The sequence below is a fragment of the Hevea brasiliensis genome, chromosome 12 (assembly GCF_030052815.1).
Source record: "Hevea brasiliensis isolate MT/VB/25A 57/8 chromosome 12, ASM3005281v1, whole genome shotgun sequence".
Lineage (NCBI taxonomy): Eukaryota > Viridiplantae > Streptophyta > Magnoliopsida > Malpighiales > Euphorbiaceae > Hevea > Hevea brasiliensis.
In genome coordinates, this window is record NC_079504.1 from 20,527,946 (window position 1) to 20,552,231 (window position 24,286).

Consider the following 24,286-nt stretch of genomic DNA (forward strand, 5'->3'; position numbering starts at 1 on the left):
AATGAAAAAAAAACTGCTCCCCTTCCAAGGAGACCGGAAAAAAAATTTTTTAACATACTTTGGACCGCACCCAAAAGTTGCCTACGTACCTCCTTACAATATAAAATGGAGGATCAGGTCCACGTAGTTCTCAAATTCTCCCTAAAAATTAAAATTGTGCATTTCCCCACGTGCCCTGTCAAAAACAAATAAATATGTATCAGCACCACAACAATAACTGAACTAATTCCCATAGGAAAATGAATTAATGAGTTATTTTCAAACATTGTACATCACAATTGAATGAAACAATATCTAAGGGAACTTTAAAAATTCTTAATTATTTACAAATAAAACGTAAGTGCTGGAGGATCATAGAAAATTCTGCACTAGTATGATATGGATTATTGCATGATCTACTAGTACCGCAAATAAAACATGGCAATGACAAAGTGAACATGCAAAGAAAACTTATATTCAGTGAAAAATCACCAGAGCTTAATGATGCATGTGATAGATCAAAGGGGGACAGGAGAAAAATATTAGAGATTGCCTAGTAGCCAAATCAACTGGTATGCAAATCAGGCCCTAAATCAGTTGCAAATAGACCAGCAAGGCACCACTATTCTATTTCAAAAACAGAATGCACATATGCCAACCAACCTGTTGTAATGGCCCGATAATATTCTTGACATCCGAATAGTTTGCTTCGCCTGGAATCCAAGTCTTTTGCCCAGAGGTTCTCTTGATGAAGAAATTATCTCTGCTACGAAATAATAATAAAGAAAGTATTTTCAAATATCTTTTTTAACAAATCATCAATTAATCTTGAAATAATTCTTGAAATTCTTGAAATAATTAATCTTTTCATCTCTTGCACAAAGCCAAAGAAAGATCATTATGAGAAATTAATCAATTAGGAGTAACCATTACCATCCAATGAATCTTTCCAACGATCGATCAACTCGCTCGACATAAAGGGCATGTCTTGCTCTTCTTCAGCCACTCCTCGATGCAATTGCCATGGTAAAGATGCGAGCATGGCAACCGCCTACCTTCCGACCCTATCGACAATTGATCCAAGCAAATCGAACACTCCAAACCCGATTCTTCGATTTTGACCGTCTCCAGCCGTTCAACGAACTCGGCATTCGCAGGCTGTGTCTGTGGATCACCATCATCAGTTGCTAACTCTGTCATCATCGAAGCATCATCTTCGTCGCCCATCAAAACCAGTAACGGGAAGAGCAAATCACGGGAGGACTCATGGGAACTTGCTAGTTGCCCCAAGAAACCCTCAAGATCTTGAGCGAGAAAATCCTCAAATTCTGGGTTATCCCCAAAGAAAAGAGTAGAGTATAACTCCGACATTTTTGTGAAGCAATGAGCATTGGCAGAGCAGAAAAATTTATGGAGCGGCGAGGGGAGGGGCGGCCAAGATTCATTTCATTCATAATCCCTTGTTTGTTTGGAATCAAACTTAGAATTTTACAAAGAAATAAACTCAATAGATTTCTTTTGATCAATTCTACGTCGGAAAGAAAAAAACGTGACCGTTCAATTGAATTCTTTGTTTCAATTGACCCATTTAATTTTATTTTAAATATCTCTATTAATTACCTATATATTATAATTTTACTAATTGACAAAAAAAATCTATATTAAAACCTTTAAAATATTATTATATTTAATAATTTTAGACTTATTATTTTAATAAATATATAATTAATGTTTAAATTAATAATTATTATATTTATCATATCCATTAATTTATTTACTTATAAAATTGATGTTAATATTTCCTATTATAATTGTAAGTATTTAAAAAATATTTTCTGCAATAAATAAAGTGATCCTTCAATTGAATTCTTTGTTTCAATTGACCCATTTAATTTTATTTTAAATATCTCTATTAATTACCTATATATTATAATTTTACTAATTGACAAAAAAAAATGCCTATATAACGTTACTAAAATAATTTTTTTATTTTGTAAAACCTTTAAAATATTATTATATTTAATAATTTTAGACTTATTTTGATAAATATATAATTAACGTTTAAATTAATTATACTTATTACTTTATAAAATTATTTTCTTTTTCTACTCAATTTTCATTATATATAAAAAATTTAGATGTATTATTATTTTTTCTCTCACTAAATAATTTATTATTGTATATATTATTTTTTTTCTTTAAATTAAATAAAATAAATTTTTTTTATCTGATTGACTAATTTTTCTTACTCCGCCTCTACTTGCAAATAATTTGCATTTCAACAGAAGTTAATATGATTTTTCAATATCATAAATTTTTTTACTAATAGTAAACGAAGTATGAAGTAAACCATATTAAAAAAAAAATAGCAAATAGGTTAACATTAAAAAAAAATCAAATTTCAACTAGATTAATAGATTTAATAAGATAAATCAGGAATATAAATAGTAGTTGATAAATTTGGAGTATAAATAGTAATTGATTTTAACTTTACTTCATAATTGAACAACATGTAATGGAAAATAACTCTTCACTTTTGTTGAATATTTTGTTAGATAATGGCATTTTTTTGGCAATATTAGTTTTTCTAGTAGCTATTAGTTGTTTTAGTAGCTGTCAACTATTTTATTAATTGTTAGTTATTAGATATTAGTTGTTAGCGGTTAGTTATTTATGCAGTGATTTAAAGCGGAAGTACTTGATAAAAATAACTATTGAATTAACGGTGTTAACCCTAAGTCAAAATTCTCCTTTAACCTCATTAAGAGGGGTAACTTCTCTTGAGCCACTCATTCAATCTATATAATATTAGTATAAAAACTATATCACTGGACAATATAAATAAGGGAGGTAGTATTTAACTAAGGTCAAGACATTAAATGTTATGTTAAAAGTTGTTACTGAACAAGACCAATAGAAAATAAATAATATACATAATATAGGCATGTCATCTACAGAAATGCCCCAAAATATATGCCAACATAATCCTTTATGTACTCACAAACAAGTTTAACTATTGGATGGCAAAACTCTATGTCATAAGATTAATTCCAGGAAAAGTTATTTGTTAGAATCTTAGTGATCATTGAATATCTTTGGGGTAAAATTTGAAGTCTTGGACTTAAAAAATTATATATATATATAACCATGATTGTAACACCCACTACTCTTTCAAAGATCGAAATTCCTATCATGGATAGAAAATTCTCATGAAACTTGGGGTTTTATGGATAAGAGAAATAGTGATAAGTTCTATATGTATGATATGATATATTAAAAATGTATTTAACAATGAAAATATTTTAATTGTTTTGACTAAGAAAAGTTTTAAGTATTGTTTTTTGATAGAAAAAATTTTGACAACCGAAGGTTGGACTTTCAGCAGCCGAAGTCCTTTTTACTGTTCAAATGTTCTTTTGGACAGAATAGATTTGGGCAGCCGAAAGTCCCCTCAATAGTAGGGGTATAAATAAGCGCCATTTCAATTCAAATTTCAAAGAGAAAGTGGATTTTCCTCTCTCTTTCAAACTCTTTACATACAAAAGATTTTTTGAAGAAATTTCTTGGATTTGAGAGTTTGAATAGTTGATCTTGGTTGGGGAGCTCAAGAATTCAAGAATTTTCAAAAAGTTTACTCAAACCTCCCTCTCACTCTTGGTTACAAGGGAAAAGGTATTTTCTCTTTTTCAATTGAATTTTTCTATATGTTTTTAATATATATGTATGCATAGGTAAAATAATGTAGTTTTAATTGCATGTGTATTTTGAGAAGTTTTTGAACTTGGTCAGGTTAAGAAAAATTGTTGCATGTTAGGGTTCTGGTAACTTTATTGCAATTAATTGTTTTGTTACGAGTTTTGTTAAAGTTTCATATGTGTATAGGCTTAAATTGGCTAGTTTTCCTTAGATTGAATGAAGTGATATATGTTAATGTTTTGTTGAGTTAATTGGGTATGTTGATCCTTGTTGTTTTCCTAGAATCAAGTTAGAAAGAATCTTTAATTCTTGTTGTTGATGGATGCATATAGCATCCAAGGATGTTTTAAGTTCATAGATGTCCTAAAAATGTGTTTTTATAATTGGATTGTGTTTTGGAGTCTTGAGGTTGAGTTTTGAGTTGTTTGGACAAGGTTTTCTACAAGTTTACGACTTGGGAATTCTAGAAATTCCCAAGTTTGGCTGTGAAAACCATTGTTTCGGCAATTGAAGTGGCTATAGTTTCTCAAGAAAATCTAGAAATTTCTAGGTTCAGCAGCTAAAATTCCATACTTTGGCAGCTGTAGTCGCTACTGGACAAAAGGGGCATTTAAGGTTCAAGACTTTGATAGCTGAAGTCCCATATTTCAGTAGGCATAATCACTACTGGACAAAAAGAGTATTTAAGGTTTAAGACTTCAGCAGCCAAAGTCCAAGACTATGGCAGCCGAAGTTAGTTCTACTAGCCTTATTTACCTTTTTGTTCTAAGGCTCCAAAACCTATTTTATGACCCAAAAATGACCTAGAACTAAAGATTTAAGGCTCTGTGTATGTTTTGTAGAAAGTCTTGTATATTGAATTTATATGTTTATTAATTCACTACTTGATCAGAGTTGGTGATCAATGTTTAAGGAAGTCGGGCTCTGAGTCAGTTTGATGTTAGAACACCTAGGGATCACACATAAATTTAAGGCCTACTCACTAAACGAAGGGGGGAAAGTATAATTAAATAAGCTCTACAAGAGGTATGTATAAGCTGCTTAATTTAATTTCAACTGGTTTTTTATTACTTTAATTATTGCTTAAGCATAATCATGCATCATGAAATGCATTGATAGTAGGATGTGATGCACTAGAATCATACCTTCTTGCTACTGCATAAATGCTTATGATGTGAGGTAGATTATGGATAACCCACTGACTCCCAAATGATATACAGTATCATGTTATGTTATGTTATGTATGGTTTGAATCCAAAAAGCTGGGTGAGGACCCTATGAGTCCCATGGCACATGACACATGTCATGTTTAAAAGAGAAAGTCTTGAAGAGCATTTTTATGAGCAAGGCACATTGGTTATATTAAGCGAAAGTCTTTAAGAGCCTCTATATGAGCTGGACACATTGGATTATTAAGGGAGTCACCCGTGACATGATTACCGTGTATGCAAATATTTAATGATTGATACATTCATGTGATTAATAACCATATGTATGTAATTAAAAGAACATGTAATTGCTTTAAGAAGTTTATGCTTACTGAGCTTCCCAGCTCACCCCCCTCCAGTCCAAACCAAAACAGGTTTTATAGGTAGCAGATGTACAAACATCTAGCAGAGCTTTGGCAAGCTATAAGGATAGTTATTATAATAATGTAGATTCATCACAGTAATATAGTGTCTTATGTATAATAGTAAGTTCTAAGTATGTATTCATGTTATCCTTGTTGACATGTAATGTTGTGTGTATAATCCATTAGTGGATTTATGTTAATGTATGGGCATGTATGTAGGGTGTATGATAGAATGTGAATGTGCTTGCAGTAGAAATGTATGGTTATATGTGTTAGTGAATGATTCCCTTATAATGAAATGGAAGTGCGTGATGGAATTTAAATACATAAGATATAATTGAATAAGTATAAGAAGGGAATGTGGAGTCCCCTAAAAGAAAATAGTTGTAAATAGGGAAGTGTAAAAGTTTGAAGGGTAAAACCAACCAGTCAAGCCCTCTCCACAGTTAATTGAAGTATGATGCATAACCAACGCAATATTTAAAAGAAAGAGCAAATAATGGCCTACTAATTACAATTAACATGAGATATGTAATGGAAGTCTACTAAGGTAACAAAAAACCCTCTTGGGCATTTACATACCAAGGGTAGACTAAATAATAAAAAGAAAAGCCATGTAACGGTGAGTAATATCACATAGTTAAAGTTTTAAATGACATGATCATGTAAAAGAGGTTCCTTAAGGGAACTATTCCAAAGTTAATGTTTTAGATATGTTGAATAGCTGTAAAAGAAATAAGAAAGAAAGAGTCTATGAGTATGCTCTTCCTATGGAACAATTCTAAGTAATCTCTTGTTTGACAAAATAAGGTTATATGGCTTATAACAATCTTACAAAAAATACAAAAAGATCTTAGTTTTGTACAAATAAAATAAAATACAAAAAGATATTAGTTTTGTACAAATAAAATAAAGTACAGTAACAATGATAATGAATGACAGAAATCAAGAAAGGAATTTTCACATAATGTACTTTAAGTTTTAAGCTTTTTCTTTTGTGTTCGAGTCTTAAGGAGGAAAGAACCTCCCTGAGACTTTAAGAAAAGTTCCAAAGTAGTTATGTGGGCTTTTAGAATGTCAAAGTCTATAGTGTGAGGCTTGCTACGGGTTTCAAGAGCCTTAAGCTGACCCATTTCTTAGCTCCGGTAACGACCTCCTAGTTAGGTCGTTAAAATTATGTTAAAAAAAATGTTTACAAAAAATGCACAAATGATTACTCTTAACACAATGTTTGCTTTTTGAGAATAAAATAAGAAGATAATCACATAGACAACTATTTTTTTTTTTTTAGAAAATAAAAGATAACATAATACAAATTTGAAGTACAAAATTTCACACTACTATAATTTTGCATTAAGAAAAGTTAAGGTAAACCACTTATAAAAAATATAATAGTAATTATCTTGATTTAAAGAATTTGATAATGTTGATAGAGCATTTAAGTTCACCATTCAGTGGAAAGCAAGCTTCACTCTATGGTAATCCTATACTATTCCATTTCATGTCCTTTCTACGAGTCTAATATGAAAACCATTAAATTAAGAAGAAATAGGGAGACCTTTTCATCATGAATTGCCAAACACCCACACCTGCCACTGTTATGGTTACTGAATCGATACCTTCTGATCTAGAAAACCTTAGCCTCTAAATTAGAAAACCTTGTAAAAATTTCCCATATCCCTGATCGAGCTCAGGTTGAAATATCTCTTTTTCCTTTGCTTAACCCTTATAACATATATCGAAGATCTGAATCTCTAACCAGGAGTATTCAATCTATTATTTCATCAAGGAGATCTCTACCAAAAGAATACATCCAAACCTCTCGAATGGATCAATATAGCCTCAAATCTACAACTGCAAATTAATATGTAACTCTAGAAGTTCCTCCAACCTAGTTTCCTATTTGGAGAAGACAGTGATACTCCCATCTTCACTTTGGAGTTTTCAGAATAATTCTCACTCTCCATGGCAGGAAAGGACTTCCAGTCACTACTAGACTCTCCTTATTGGACACACGATTTCTGCACTAAGAACGTGCTACGATTGGAACTTGTATAACCACTCTCCATGCTGGAAGTATGGCTCTTACCTTTTTTCCAAATTACAATATGTCTTTGTAAGATCTAAATTTATCAACAACATTAAAAGTCTAAGTGCAAATTGTTAGAGCAAAATAGAATACATCCTCCATGATGGCCACCTTGCACCATTAGATAATCTACATGCTACAAGATCATGTTGTTGATCTCTCTTAGCCTGGTGTTTCTAATGAAGCATTACTTATATTAGCAGATATAGATACCAACCCACCATTGTCTAGATTCCTCAATAAATCCCTAGAGATGAACTTAAGAGAATCATCCCAAGGGTGTGGCTTAAAAATTATGAGAGGCTTCACAATAGTTCTCATCCCATCCAATCATGTGAGCCCACTTTCCAAAGACAGACAAATGGCACAGTCCGAACCATTTTCAATCCTCTCAAAAATTCTACCAGTACTCCTCCCATCTTCTAAACCATAATGATTTCACCAGTACTAGGGTCCCATGAGAAGATCCCTATTGTTGCTTTCAATAATAAAGGAATACCTTTCTATACACATAAGATTAATGGGCACTTTATCTGGGATGCCCCTAGATCTGGGATGTGATTATCATCTGGCAGACTATAACGAAGATGATTATCCTCGAGGATGAAGGAAAAAAGCACCTAAGGGTGCAAAGTTAGCAATTTTGAAATTTTATAACCCTCGGGTTTCATGCAATACATTAACAATTTATACTATTGCAAAAACACTTAGATTTGGTCATAAAACATATATCACAATTGCTAACAAGCCTAATTGCCATTAGGAAACAAAAGCCCTAAAATTTAACTAGGTAAAGTTTAGAAAAATTTACCCTTAGGCGCAGAGTCAAATCCTAACACCAATCCAAGGAGTGGAGACCACCAATTGTTGGCCCTCTAGCTTGTGCACACAAGCAACTTTATCAAAGTACCTTTGAATCAATTGAAACCCTTGCCTTGTTCTTCCTTGAATTCGGCCAAGGTGGAAGTAGTGTAAGGTTTGGGGTTTTCTTTGTCTCAAGTATATGGAAGTGATGAGAAACACTTTCTCAAACTTCAATTCAAGAGTTGGATCACCTAATCAATTAAATCATAAATCAAGTAGCTATAATTCATTATTTCATAATCAATTAGATAAGAGTGAATATTATGTGGTTCAGACCGAAATAATCGATGGAACTAAATTAATTCAAAAATTCAGTTCAGTTTTTTAGAAATTCGGTTTGGTATAGTTTTGATTGTTAAACTTTTTGATTCATTCGATTCGATTTTGGAGACAAAATAATATTTTTCCTTTTTCTTCTCTCTTATTAAAGTCAAATTGCCTCCCATTGTTGTAGAGCTTGAAGGATATATGATATAAAAAATATAAATTTTATGAAAAAAATCAGATACTCCTACTTGAGAAGGGTTATGAAGTTAAAAGGTTGAGACATGTCATTATTAGTTAGAGTAATAATGGGCTCTAATTGGTTAAAGGAATAGTGGGATGGTCTTTGATTAACTGAATAATTGGTAAGAGATGATGGGTTAGAGAGTTGGTGTGTTTGATTGGATGACCAATAATAGAAAGAGAGAACTAGCAAATTTAAAATTTAAATTTGAAAATTTCACAATGAGCTAACTAGACATTGTACATGTAAAAAATACTTTCAATTTACTAAATTACTATCATTTGTACATTTTTGTACACCAAGTCAAGTCCATATAAAAATATGTGAAATGGAATGCTTAACACCATTTCATGCATTACATTTGTACATTATAATCTTAACCTCCAATAATTGAATCACTTTATTATTACTCTTAACACACTTTTTGATTTTAGAGATTAAAATAAGAAGACAATCACATAAATAGCTATTTTTAAGAAAATAAAAGATAACATAATACAAATTTGAAGTATAAAATTTTACACTACTACAATTTTGCATTAATAAAAGTTAAAATAAACCATTTATATAAAATATAATAACAATTATCTTGATATAAAGAATCTGATTGTATTAATAGAGCATTTAAATTTATCATTAAGTGGAAAGCACGCTCCACACCGTAGTAATTTTATATTATTCTATTTCATGGCCTTTCTACGAGTCTAATATGAAAACCATCAAATTTTGATATGACACCTGCGCAAATATCAAAGTAAAACAACTAGCAACTCAATGATAAAAAAAAAAAAAAAAAGAAAAAGAAAAAAAAATAGATTCTCGCAATGGAGGAAATACCAAATCCTCAAGAGAAGAAGACAATCAATCCTCCTTAAAAGAGGGAAAAAAAACTCAGATCATTTAAGAACAAATACAAATCTATTCTAAAATAATACAAACATGGAGATTGTTCATAAAAATGCAAAAAAAAAAAAAAAAAAAAAAGGCAAAAAGAAAAAGAAAGAGACAATCACTGTCACGACCCAACCTATGGGCCGGACCGGCACTAGGACCTGGGCCAGCCTAAAGCCCCCGAGGCCCGTAGTAAGCCTTAACTGTTCATTTACCCAATTCTAAGGCCCATTGGGCCCAAATTCAAGAAACCAAACGGACAGAGTCCGGCCATAAAATGGACTTTCCAACGGGGAGTTTTTGACTCACCCGACCTGTAAACACAATAAATACTCAATTGGGGAGCTCAGCTCACCCTCCACATACTCATCAACACAAAATAAATGGGAGCTCAGCTCCCTCATCCAATCCATCAACATGCATAACATATTTAAGTTTACAGGTCCAACATGATAAAAATATTACAGACCAAATTCAAATAAATACTGCTAACACATGCGGAAATTCTAGGAGTAATTAAAATTACACAAACATGGATAAACAACCTGCGAAGGATAAAAGCAGGTTAACCCAGAATAAAATATCCTCCTGTGGCCTGTAAAAATTTTTGAACAGGAGTGAGCGTTCGACTCAGAGAGTAAAATATCAATCTTAACTATAATCTCTATAACTATCTGAAACTAATGCAACCTGTAGAGTGAAATGCAACATTAACATCATATTCACATCATAGCATCAAAAAGGTAATTTGGAGCACTCACGCACCCTGTAGCATCAATCATAATATATTGGGAGCTGATCCCCTGTACAGCTCTCTTAAATCCAACCTGGTGCCAGCGAAGAACTCAAGCCGGACTTTCGCTTAATAAACCAAATCGAGGGTCCCAAGAAGAACTCAAGCCGTGACTACCCTCAAGGAACGGGTCCCGCCAAGAACTCAAGCCGTGACTACCCCGGCCCTATCCATAGTCCACACCACATCACACGCACGCCAACGCACGCACACTGCTCCAAATTACCACAACAACACTCATGGCACATTAACAGTTATGAATGCAACATAAATCGTGCCTAGAGTTTAACTACATAAATATATTCATATAAGTGATGCATGGGCATCTTTGAACATATAATAATATCGAAATTATAATTAAAATTAATATTTTACTCACAGACTTGACGACAAATTACTGTGGCGGCTGGGCGGAGGAAGAAGGCTGTCCCGGCTCACCTGACAATTACATTACATCTAATTAATACAATCTGACTCAATACAAACAAAGAAAAAGACCAATTACGTCCTAAGTCGTGCCGAAAATCCGGCAGAGTCTCCCCTATACCTAGGACCTACCCAACCTGCAAAAGGGCTAAAAACGCACTTCTATATTCACAATCCATATATCAACAGTTCAATCATATCACACAGCCCCTCCTGGGCCCATCAAATCAATTATCCATCACAATACGCAAAATTTCAATTTAGTCCTTATTATTGATCATTTTTGCAAAGCGCCAAAACAAGCTCTAAAAATTATAAAACTTTGCCCCGCGGTCCTTAGCAATATTACTAAGCTATTGCAAAAAGAATCGTAATTTTCTAAGCTACCACGAATATTTTACGGATTTTTAATCCTATTTAAGCACTAGAAAATTACGAAAAAACAAGGTTCGGGTTTACCTTTGCCGATTCCGACCTCGGACGCGCCGGGACTTCGACAATGGGGGTAGGCAAAATCTCGGCCCAATTCGGAGACTTTTCCGGTAACGGGTCTGTCTGGCCGGAATTTCGCAGACCCGGTCAACTGTCGAATTTCCGCGAATTGAGAATACCTACACGAAGCCCATAACACGGGGGTTAGTACATAAATTTTTCAGAATTTTCTAAGCTCATTTAATGTTCGAAAAACATCTGCGGTTCCGTGGGACCCACCAAAAACGTTGTCGGAAAATTTTGAAATTAATATCCCGAAGCTCGTCGAGTGGAGCGTGCTGGTAGCCTCGGTTTTCTCGTGGGATTCACGGATTTCGAGAAATCTAGCCCAAAAGTCGAAATGGGCGAAAATCTTCCCGAGCAAAAATCGGACAATCCGCTCGATGGATTTCGGCGTTCTTGGTGTCTATGGAAAGCTCTCGCCGAGTAGATGATTTTAGACACAAGACCCGGTCCAATCGGTGGCCGGATCGGCCGGATTTGGCCGGAGAAACTAGAGCGACGCGCGCGCGCAGGGGAGGGGAGGAGAGAGAAAAGAAAGAGAAAAGAGAGAGACGCGCGCGGGAGAAGAAAAAGGAAAGGGAGCCGGTTCGATTCGACCGGTCCGATCCGGTCCGGTTCGATTCGGCCGGTTCGATTCGAAATACAAAATTTTGAATTTTTACTCTGCCTCGGGACCGAAAACGAGGTCCAAAAATTCCGAAAAAATTCCAGAAAATTCAGAAAAATACGTAGACTCCAAATATATTTTTAGTTTTCCACGTGGTCTTTAAATTAATTTTTAAAAATCATCAAAGTTTATATTTTCGGAAAATCGAATCCGATTTTTAAAATCCGAAAAATCTCAAAAAAATTCCTAAAATTTAAATAAAATTTAAATATAAAAAATATTCATAATTAATAAAATTTTGGGGTGTTACATTCTTCCCCCCTTACAGAAAATTCGTCCTCGAATTTTTTACACAAGGCAGAATAAAGTACATGATTATACATTGAACAAGTAAGGGTACTTGCTACGCATGTCCCGCTCTGACTCCCAGGTGCACTCTTCCACTGACTGACTCCTCCACAAAACCTTGACCATAGGGATCTGTTTGGATCTCAGCTGTCTCACTTGGTAGTCCACTATGGCTACAGGCTGCTCCTCAAATGTCAAGTTCTCTTTTAGCTCTATCACATCCGGCTGCAGTACATGAGAAGGATCGGGAATGTATTTCCTGAGCATGGAGATGTGAAACACGGGATGAACGTGAGAAAGGTTGGGTGGTAGCTCCAACCGGTAGGCAACTGCTCAAACTCTATCAGTAACCTCAAAAGGTCCGATATACCGAGGTGCCAACTTGCCCTTCTTTCCAAATCTCATGACTCCCTTCATTGGAGATACCTTCAGGAATACATAGTCGCCCACTGCAAACTCCACATCCCTCCGTCTGGGGTCTGCATAACTCTTCTGCCTACTGAAAGCTGTCTTCAGTCGTTCCCTGATTAAAGGAACTACCTCTGAGGTGTACTGCACTAGGTCTACATCATGCACTTTCGCTTCCCCCATTTCTGTCCAACACAGAGGAGACCTACACTTTCTTCCATATAATGCCTCATAGGGTGCCATCCCTATGCTGGAGTGATAACTGTTGTTGTAGGCAAACTCCACCAAAGCTAGCTGCTCATCCCATTGACCTCCAAAATCCAAGACACTCATGCGGAGCATGTCTTCCAGTGTTTGGATTGTCCTTTCGGACTGCCCGTCTGTCTGAGGGTGGAAAGCCGTACTGAAGTTCAACTGTGTGCCAAGTGCCTCCTGCAACTTTCTCCAAAACCGAGAAGTGAACTGGGGCCCTCTATCAGATATTATGGAAGCCGGAATTCCATGCAATCTGACTATTTCTCGAATGTAGAGCCGGGCATACTGTGCCACAGAGTATGTAGTCTTTACAGGTAAGAAGTGAGCTGATTTGGTCAAGCGGTCCACAATTACCCATATCGAATCATATCCTCGCGTGGTACGAGGCAACCCAGTCACAAAATCCATAGTGATCATTTCCCACTTCCATTCTGGGATAGGGAGCTCTTGCAGCTTCCCTGACGGTCTCTGGTGTTCAAACTTCACCTTCTGACAAGTCAAGCACTTGGACACAAAGTCTGCTATGTCTCTCTTCATGCCATTCCACCAATAGCTATCTTTCACATCATGGTACATCTTGGTGGAACCTGGGTGGATACTGTACAGTGTGTAGTGTGCCTCTTGCATGATTTCATTCCTGAGATTGTCCACATCGGGCACACATATTCTAGAACCTTGCACTAGGGCGCCATCATTGGCAAATCCAAACTCACCACCTTCACCTTGCTGTACTTTTTCTACGATCTTCATCAATTGTTGGTCTCTGTGCTGGGAAACTCTAACTCTGTCCCTCAAGTCTGGCCTCACTGAAAAGTGAGCCAACAATACCCCCTCATCTGAAAGATCTAGGATTAAACCTTGATCCATCAACTCATGTACCTCCTGAATCAGTGGTCTCTTCTCTACTGAAATGTGCGCCAAACTGCCAGAAGATTTTCTGCTCAAAGCATCTGCTACAACATTGGCCTTCCCAGGGTGGTACTGGATGGTGCAATCATAGTCTTTCAGAAGCTCCATCCTTCTCCTCTGTCTCAAATTTAAATCCCTCTGTTGGAAGATGTACTTCAAACTCTTATGGTCAGTGTATATCTCGCACACTTCACCATACAGGTAGTGTCTCCAGATTTTTAGTGCAAAGACTACAGCCGCCATTTCCAAATCATGGGTGGGATAGTTCTGCTCATGCCTCTTCAGCTGCCTTGAAGCATAAGCCACTACCTTTCCATTTACGCATCAAAACACACCCTAGGCCAACTCGAGGCGCTACAATACACGGTGTATCCTTCACCACTCACGAGTAGTGTCAACACAGGCGGTGGTTAGACACTCCTTGAGCTCGAAACTCTCCTCACGATCATCCATGTCCAAATGAATGGAACATTCTTCCTAGTCAATTTAGTTAGGGAGCCGCTATCCCGGAGAAATCTTGCACAAACGCTTTGTAGTAGCCACTAAACCAGAAAACTTCGCACCTCGATGGATTGTAGGCCTAAGCCAATCGATTCTGACTTCAATTTTCTTGGGATCCACTTGAATGCCGCTACTAGAAACCACATGTCCCAAGAATGAGATGCTTTCTAGCCAAAATTCACATTTTGAAAATTTGGCATATAGTGGTGCTCCTCAAAGTCTGCAACACTTTTCTCAAGTGCCACACGTGTTCTTCCTCGGTCCGAGAGTATACTGAATGTCATCAATGAATACGATGACAAACGGTCCAAAAATGGCTTGAACACCCTGTTCATCAAGTCCATGAAGGTCTTTGGTGCATTAGTGAGTCCAAAAGACATCACCAAGAACTCATAATGACCATACCTTGTCCTCGAAGCCGCTTTTGGACACGTCCTCATCCCTGATTCTCAACTGATGGTAGCATGATCGCAGGTCTATCTTGGAAAAGAATCTAGCCCCTTGGAGCTGATCAAATAGATCATCGATCCGAGGAAGTGGATACTTGTTCTTCACAGTCACTTTGTTCAGCTGTCTATAGTCAATACACAACCTCAACGACCCATCCTTCTTTCTCACGAATAGAACAGGAGCACCCCAGGGTGAAGTGCTCGGACGTATGAAACCCTTGTCCAAAAGCTCCTGTAGTTGCTCCTTCAGCTCTTTCGATTCACTGGTGCCATCCTGTAAGGTGGCATTGAAATGGGGTTTGTACCCGGCACAACATCGATGCAAAACTCTATTTCCCTTCCTGGTGGCAACCCTGGAAGCTCCTCTAGGAAGACATCCATATATTCTCTGACAACAGGAACATTTTCCATGCTGACACCTTCTACAGATGTATCTCTCACCAATGCCAAATACCCTTGGCATCCACGCCTCAACATTTTCCTAGCACTAATTGCCGACACCAAGTTATATGGAGCCACGCTCCTGTCACCATCAAAGCTAAACTCTTCCACACCAGGTATGTGGAAGTACACCTTTTTGTTCCTCGGTCTAAGGTGGCGTAATGAGTTGCCAACCAATCCATCCCCAAAATTACATCAAAATCCATTACTGGTAAAGGAACCAAGTCTGCTGGGAGGATCTTTCCATCCACTACTACTGGGCTACCCGGAAAAACCATATCTACCTCTATGTTGTCACTAAGTGGGGTAGCTACAGACAAAGGGCATTCTAAAGTGGCAGGGTTTCTACCCAATCTCATGGCAAATACAGGGGAGACAAATGAGTGCGTAGCACCCGGATCTATTAAAACACGAGCCTCATAAGAACAGACCAGAAGAATACCTGCCACAACTGCGTTTGAGGCCTGAGCATCCTGGTGGGTCAGGGTGAAAACCCGAGCTTGACCCCTACCCTGAGTGGCGGAACCTGCATCGACTCCTACCTCCTGATCTGCCTCCATATCCACGTCCCCCTTGTCCTCGCCACATCGAATCGATCGCCGCCATGTGGGAAGCACCGGATCTGATTGGCGAACGTTGGCAACAGAACCCTGTGACCCCATCTGTGGCTCACTGAAAACGGGGCATTCCCTAGCAAAGTGACCTGGTTGGCCACACCTGAAGCACACTCCTGATCCCATCAAACAAGGTCCTGAATGCCCTCTTCCACATTGTGCACAAGGTGCCAAAGAGGATCCTGATCCAGACCCAGAACTACTGTACCCTGAACTCTGACCACTGCTGGATCCGTACCCTGGTCTGAATCCTCGAGGTTTATGCCTAAATCCACTTTTCTTATTTCTACTCTTTCCTCTGTAATTACTCTGGCCACCACTGTCCTGAGTACCCATGGGAGGGACACCTGAGGAACCTTCTGCTTTGTTCTTCTTTGCTCTTCCGCTGTCATCCGCAGCGTAACTGATCTCTATCTGTCTGGCTCGGTCAACCACCACGTCAAAAGACTGATCAGACATCATGGCCAGGTTCGCATACCTCCTGTCCAGCCCCTTTAAGAACCTCTTCACTTTCATAGTTTCTGTAGCAACAGCTGTAGGGGCATATCTGCTCAATTCCAGAAACTCTGTAGCATATTCATCTACAGACCGGCCATTCTGTCTTAAGGCCTCAAAAGCCCACTGTTTCTGATCTCTGTAGCTTTCTGGCACAAATCGATTGATGAAAAGTTCTACAAACTGAGCCCATGACAAACCCTCCATCCGGGGTAACACGTAGTCATTCATCCATTGCCTAGGCATAGGCCCCATGACATGCTGTACACACTCTATCAGTCTTCTATCAGTCAACTGTAGTTCTGTTCCTGCCTGTCTGCAGGAATCCAAAAACCGATATGCGTCATCTGACACATCAAAAATACCAGGCACCAACTTCTTGAAGTTTACAATCTGTTTGTAAGGTTCTTCTCTTGGTGCGGTGAACTGCTGCTGCTGTGGGGGGCGGACCATATATTGAGCCATCATGTCGATGGTTCTCTGTAACCCAGCTAGGGTAGCTGCCATTGGGTCCATGGAACCCTGTGCCATAAAGGACTGATCCTGTACTGGGGGTGGCTGCTCCTCTACTTGAGCAGCTCTAGGCCTCCTACCCCGCCTCCTTGGGGCAGGTGCCTCATCCTGTGCTGACACCTCGTCAGGCACATTTGGTTCTGGTGCAGTGGCAGCTCTCCTGCTTCTACGCATTTTCCTGAAATTCAGCAGCATTAGCCCACAAAATTCAAAACTGCACATTACATAGCTCTATAGACTCATATTTACACACAATATATGAAGCAGAAACTAGAAGCAAAGACGACAATGCAAGACGAATGTGGACCCTAATTTTCCGCATGTGACTCCTAGTAGACTTTTCCCAACACTTAGACAAATTTTCCTAAGAACTGGAGCCTAAGCTCGATACCACATTTGTCACGACCCAACATATGGGCCGGACCCAAGACTAGGACTGGCCACCTAAAGCCCCCGAGGCCCGTAGTAAGCCTTAACTGTTCATTTACCCAATTCTAAGGCCCATTGGGCCCAAATTCAAGAAACCAAACGGACAGAGTCCGGCCATAAAATGGACTTTCCAACGGGGAGTTTTTGACTCACCCGACCTGTAAACACAATAAATACTCAATTGGGGAGCTCAGCTCACCCTCCACATACTCATCAACACAAAATAAATGGGAGCTCAGCTCCCTCATCCAATCCATCAACATGCATAACATATTTAAGTTTACAGGTCCAACATGATAAAAATATTACAGACCAAATTCAAATAAATACTGCTAACACATGCGGAAATTCTAGGAGTAATTAAAATTACACAAACATGGATAAACAACCTGCGAAGGATAAAAGCAGGTTAACCCAGAATAAAATATCCTCCTGTGGCTCAGAAAATTTTTGAACAGGAGTGAGCGTTCGACTCAGAGAGTAAAATATCAATCTTAACTATAATCTCTATAACTATCTGAAACTAATGCAACCTGTAGAGTGAAATGCAACATTAACATCATATTCACATCATAGCATCAAAAAGGTAATTTGGAGCACTCACGCACCCTGTAGCATCAATCATAATATATTGGGAGCTGATCCCCTGTACAGCTCTCTTAAATCCAACCTGGTGCCAGCGAAGAACTCAAGCCGGACTTTCGCTTAATAAACCAAATCGAGGGTCCCAGCGAAGAACTCAAGCCGTGACTACCCCTCGAAGGAACGGTCCCAGAAGAACTCAAGCCATGACTACCCCGCCCTATCCATAGTCCACACCACATCACACGCACGCCAACGCACGCACACCGCCTCCAAATTACCACAACAACACTCATGGCACATTAACAGTTATGAATGCAACATAAATCGTGCCTAGAGTTTAACTACATAAATATATTCATATAAGTGATGCATGGGCATGCTGAACATATAATAATATCGAAATTATAATTAAAATTAATATTTTACTCACAGACTTGACGACAAATTACTGTGGCGGCTGGGCGGAGGAAGAAGGCTGTCCCGGCTCACCTGACAATTACATTACATCTAATTAATACAATCTGACTCAATACAAACAAAGAAAAAGACCAATTACGTCCTAAGTCGTAGAAAATCCAGCAGAGTCTCCCCTATACCTAGGACCTACCCAACCTGCAAAAGGGCTAAAAACGCACTTCTATATTCACAATCCATATATCAACAGTTCAATCATATCACACAGCCCCTCCTGGGCCCATCAAATCAATTATCCATCACAATACGCAAAATTTCAATTTAGTCCTTATTATTGATCATTTTTGCAAAAACTGCCCAAACAAGCTCTAAAAATTATAAAACTTTGCCCCGCGGTCCTTAGCAATATTACTAAGCTATTGCAAAAAGAATCGTAATTTTCTAAGCTACCACGAATATTTTACGGATTTTTAATCCTATTTAAGCACTAGAAAATTACGAAAAAACAAGGTTCGGGTTTACCTTTGCCGATTCCGACCTCGGGGACGCGCTCGGGACTTCTGACAATGGGGGGGTAGGCAAAATCTCGGCCCAATTCGGAGACTTTTCCGGTAACGGGTTTGTCTGGCCGGAATTTCGCAGACCCGGTCAACTGTCGAATTTCCGCGAATTGAGAATACCTACACGAAGCCCATAACACGGGGGTTAGTACATAAATTTTTCAGAATTTTCTAAGCTCATTTAATGTTCGGAAAAATACTGCGAAGTTCCGTGGGACCCACCGAAAAACGTTGTCGGAAAATTTTGAAATTAATATCCCGCGAAGCTCTCGTCGAGTGGAGCGTGCTGGTAGCCTCGGTTTTCTCGTGGGATTCACGGCCGAGAAATCTAGCCCAAAAGTCGAAATGGGCGAAAATCTTCCCGAGCAAAAATCGGACAATCCGCTCGATGGATTTCGGCGTTCTTGGTGTCTATGGAAAGCTCTCGCCGAGTAGATGATTTTAGACACAAGACCCGGTCCAATCGGTGGCCGGATCGGCCGGATTTGGCCGGAGAAACTAGAGCGACGCGCGCGCGCAGGGGAGGGGAGGAGAGAGAAAAGAAAGAGAAAAGAGAGAGACGCGCGCGGGAGAAGAAAAAGGAAAGGGAGCCGGTTCGATTCGACCGGTCCGATCCGGTCCTGTTCGATTCGGCCGGTTCGATTCGAAATACAAAATTTTGAATTTTTACTCTGCCTCGGGACCGAAAACGAGGTCCAAAAATTCCGAAAAAATTCCAGAAAATTCAGAAAAATACGTAGACTCCAAATATATTTTTAGTTTTGCCACGTGGTCTTTAAATTAATTTTTAAAAATCATCAAAGTTTATATTTTCGGAAAATCGAATCCGATTTTTAAAATCCGAAAAATCTCAAAAAAATTCCTAAAATTTAAATAAAATTTAAATATCAAAAATACTCATAATTAATAAAATTTTGGGGTGTTACAATCACCGATGAAAATACTCACCGGTGTCTATCCCAAAAAGCTCATAAGAAGAAAGAGAGATAAGAGATATAAATAGCTATTACTTATCTATAAAATAAGTATTTCAAAGATAATTATTTAGATTTATGCATAATAATAATAATAATAATAATAATAATAATAAACTACATGTTTCTATTATTGTTTAATACAAAATTTATGGAAGGAAATAAAATATTTTATTTTGACTTTATACTTAAATTTTTATTTTTATCTATTATATTCTTATTTTTTTACTTTTGTAATTAATAAATATAAATTTCTTAACTTAATATTAAATAATTAAATAAATTATCAAGTTTAAATTATTATATATATAATGATATGTTTAATCAGTTTTGTCAATAAATTTGAATATTATGCCTATTAATTATAAAATAAGAAAATAAAGGATGTAATGGATAAAAATAAAAAGTTTAGGGTGTTAAGAATTGGAATAAAAAGATTGACTCCGTCGAACTTGGGTTTTGTCATCTTGGTTATATCTGTTAGGCGTTGAGCCTTGTGGCCCCTAGTTGGTACGTATGGTTCATCTGATTGGATGATTCAATAAGCTTTTCAAATTGGACACTCAAATATACGCACAGACTAATGATTTTAAAACCACTAACAAATTAAATCAACGAAGACAAGTTCCTCCAACTTTATATGCACTTTATTCCATCATACAAGAGAACTGAGCTGTTGAGTTGACTCGATGATGACTAACTCTTTGCTTTGGAGGAAGTTTGGGGAAAATCTTACTGCCATTGTTGAATCAATGCTGGATGCTAGTGCAATCGTAGGTGACTAGTGCACAGTAGTGCTGAAGGCTCCATAAAAGACCAATAGACTTATAAATCCTTTTAGAGGAAAACTTGGTCTGGCGGGGGTGATCAACTAGGCAATCAATAAAGAAAAAGGGAGCAAATCGATGTGGGTTGGTCAAGCAATATGAGAATAAAAACTCATCTCTCTCATTTTGCAGCTTCATTACTAACATAATATGCTTAAAAAAAATGATAGGACTTATTAGCTGATGAAAGGAATGTTCAGAGACATTAATTTAATTTTAAAAGCAGTCACATGAAGTAGCTGTTTGCTGACCAGGTACAGCAGCGATCAAGGAAGATTCTGATTGCAAAGAAGCTAACTGAATTGGCTGATTGCTTGAAACAGAGGATGAGGACTTATGGTTCCTGATGATATCCTTTCAGAAAGAGCATATAGATTGCATAATTCATTACTCAGTACTCAATCTGGTATTCTCACACATATATTCGGAAAACTGCTGAACATTTAATTGTGGGGCAGTGAGAAGAGGGAAAAGTAGTGGAAGGACATGCTCAGCTACAAATTCTACTCCATACTGACAAGAATTGAGAAAAAGGACAATGACTCAGATTCCTCCACTATAATCAATGAACGCAAAACTAAAACAAGTGTCAGTAAAAAAAAAATATGACCTGCTTACGAATTGAATTTGCAATTGCAACCCCAAGAGCATTGGCTGTTACCGAACAATAGATACAAATTCCTAGCTTCTGATTAACATCAGCACTTCAACAAAAAGCAGGGTTGCATTTTAAATCTCACTGGTACACCTTCTCTTTAGATATTCATATGAACAGATACCAGCTTCATTAAAATTAGCTACATTGGAAGATAGAATAATAATGAAAGAGAACCTAAATGATAAATAAATACAGAAACAAGCAAACCAGAGCAACAGTTGTCTTTAGTGCCAAGTCATGGACATCAGGCAAAATTGGATGTTTAACTAGCTGCAAGGAATAAAATAAAATCAAAAGATCTAAAGAGAGAACAAGATAATATAGACTGCAGATTTTGGTACATCTCCTTCCTGGTATGCATGCCAGCAAGAATTAAATATCAATACTAAGTAGTATTCGTGCCCCCACTTCCCTTCTTCTCTCTCTCTCTCTCTCTCTCTCTCCCTCTCTCTCTCTCTTAGTGCTGCAATGTGAGCAAAACTAAAAAAGGAATATGATACCAATAATTATGCAAATGCAAGAGTGAAATGCAAAAGTTTACCTACTATCAGCATGTGTGATAATGCCAGTTTATACAGTTTTTCTGACATTAAAAAATATCATTAAACTGCTACTAAGGTCCAAAGGGGAACTATCTCACAATTAAGGGAGGCTTATACAAATGAAAAGGAAAGAACTTAATCAGAAGCAAAATGCTCATCCAGCAAAATTCTGTACCAAAGACAATTGAAAAAAAGCTGCTCCCCTTCTAAGGAGACTGGAAAATTATTTTTTTAACATTCTTTGGACTGCACCCGAGAGCTGTCTATGTACCTCCTTACAATACAAAATGGAAGATAAGGTCCACGTAGTTCTCAAATTCTACCTAAAAAATAAAATTGTACATTGCCCTGTGCCCTGTCAAAAACAAATAAGTATGTATCAATACCACAACAATATTACCAACTGAACTAATTTCTCATAAGGAAAATGAATTAATGAGTTAGTTTCAAACATTGTACATCACAATTGAATGAAACAATATCCAAGGGAAATTTAAAAATTCTTAATTATTTACAAATAAAACATAAGTGCTGGAGGACCATAGAAAATTCTGCACTAGTAAGATATGGATTATTGCATTATCTACTAGTACTGCAAATAAAACATGTCAATGACAAAGTGAACATGCAAAAAAACTTAATTCAGTGAGAAATCACCAGAGATTAATGATGCATTTGATAGATCAAAGTGGGACAGGAGAAGAATATTAGAGATTGCCTAGTAGCCAAATCAACTGGTATGCAAATCAGACCCCAAATCAGTTGCAAATAGACCAGCAAGGCACCACTATTCTATTTCAAAAACAGAATGCACATACGCAAACCAACCTGTTGTAATGGCCCGGTAATATTCTTGACATCCGAATAGTTTGCTTCGCCTGGAATCCAGGTCTTTTGCCCAAAGGTTCTCTTGATGAAGAAGTTGTCTCTGCTACGAAATAATAATAAAGAAAGTATTTTCAAATATCTTTTTTAACAAATCATCAATTATGATACTGATCACTGATAAAATTCTTGAAATAATTAATCTTTGCATCTCTGCTACAAAGCCAAAGAAAGATCATTATGAGAAATTAATCAATTAGAAGTAACCATTACCATCCAATGAATCTTTCCAACGATCAACTCGCTCGACATAAAGGGCATGTCTTGCTCTCCTTCCGCCACTCCTCGATGCACTTGCCATGGTACAGATGCGAGCATGGCAACCTCCTACCTTCCGACCCTATCGACAATTGGTCCAAGCAAATCGAACACTCCAAACCCGACTCTTCGATTCTGACCGTCTCCAGCCGTTCAACAAACTCGGCACTTGCAGGCTGTGTCTGTGGATCACCACCATCAGTTGCTAACTCTGTCATCATCGAAGCATCATCTTCGTCGCCCATCAAAACCAGTAACGGTAAGAGCAAATCAGGGGAGGACTCGTGGGAACTTGCTAGTTGCTTGATCGAGAAAATCCTCAAATTCTGGGTTATCCCCAAAGAAAAGAGTAAGAGTATAACTCCGACATTTTTGTGAAGCAACGAGCAGAGGCAGAGCAGAAAAATTTATGGAGTGGGGAGAGAAGGGGCGGCCAAGATTCATTTCATTCATAATCCCTTGTTGTTTGGAATCAAACTTAGAATTTTACAAAGAATTAAACTCAATTGATTTCTTTTGATCAATTAATTCTGCGTTCGAATGAAGAAAAAGTGATTGTTCAATTGAATTCTTTGTGTCAATTGCCCCATTTAATTTTATTTTAAATATCTCTATTAATTACCTATATATTATAATTTTACTAATTGAAAAAAAAAATACCTATACAATTTACTAAAATAATTTTTTTTATTTTATTAAAACTTTTAAAATATTATTATATTAATAATTTTAGACTTATTATTTTGACAAATATTATACTTATATAATTAATATTTAGATTAATATTTATTATTATACTTATTATTAAATTTTTTATACCCATTAATTTATTTATTTATAAAATTAACGTTAATATTAACTATTATAATTATAAATATTTTAAAAAATATTTTCTATAACGAAAATTATGAATACTCAATTTTAGAATTGAATTGAAGATCAATCATTAAATAATTATTTAATTATATATATTAAAAAATTGTCTCTGATAGAATTTACAGTGCAGTGATAAAAAATGCTCTCAAAAAAGTTAAAATTCAGTGAAAAAAATTGTAAATTTAGATTATATAAATAATTTATTATTTTATAAAATTATTTTCTTTTTTTACTCAATTTTTGTTATTTATAGAATATTTATATGTATTATTAATTTTTTCTCCCACTAAATAATTTATTATTGTATACGTCATTTTCTTTTTTTCTAAATTAAATAAAATAAAATTTTTTACCCACCGACTCATTTTCCTTTTTTCTTAGGGGTAAGTATCCGAAGCGAACCGAATTAAATTATAAAAATTAA

The 24,286-nt window shown here is 36.8% G+C and overlaps 1 protein-coding gene and 1 long non-coding RNA gene across 2 annotated transcripts; both read right to left on the minus strand.

Moving 5' to 3' along the window:
- Positions 1–939: 939 nt before the first annotated feature.
- On the minus strand, positions 940–1,350 carry LOC110667968 (E3 ubiquitin-protein ligase SIRP1-like). The gene has a single exon (XM_058130586.1). The coding sequence runs from the start codon at positions 1,348–1,350 to the stop codon at positions 940–942; it is 411 nt and encodes a 136-aa protein (XP_057986569.1).
- An 8,672-nt stretch (positions 1,351–10,022) lies between these two features.
- On the minus strand, positions 10,023–11,300 carry LOC131171353 (uncharacterized). The gene is made up of 3 exons (XR_009142025.1): positions 11,279–11,300; positions 10,773–10,831; positions 10,023–10,195 (listed from the first exon to the last, which is right to left on the minus strand). It is a non-coding gene; the product is annotated as an uncharacterized LOC131171353 (long non-coding RNA).
- Between the last annotated feature and the right edge of the window lie 12,986 nt (positions 11,301–24,286).

Bases quoted from the DNA above. Each gene is read 5' to 3' on its own strand.
- LOC110667968 (XM_058130586.1), bottom strand. From the start codon at position 1,350: ATGTCGGAGTTATACTCTACTCTTTTCTTTGGGGATAACCCAGAATTT.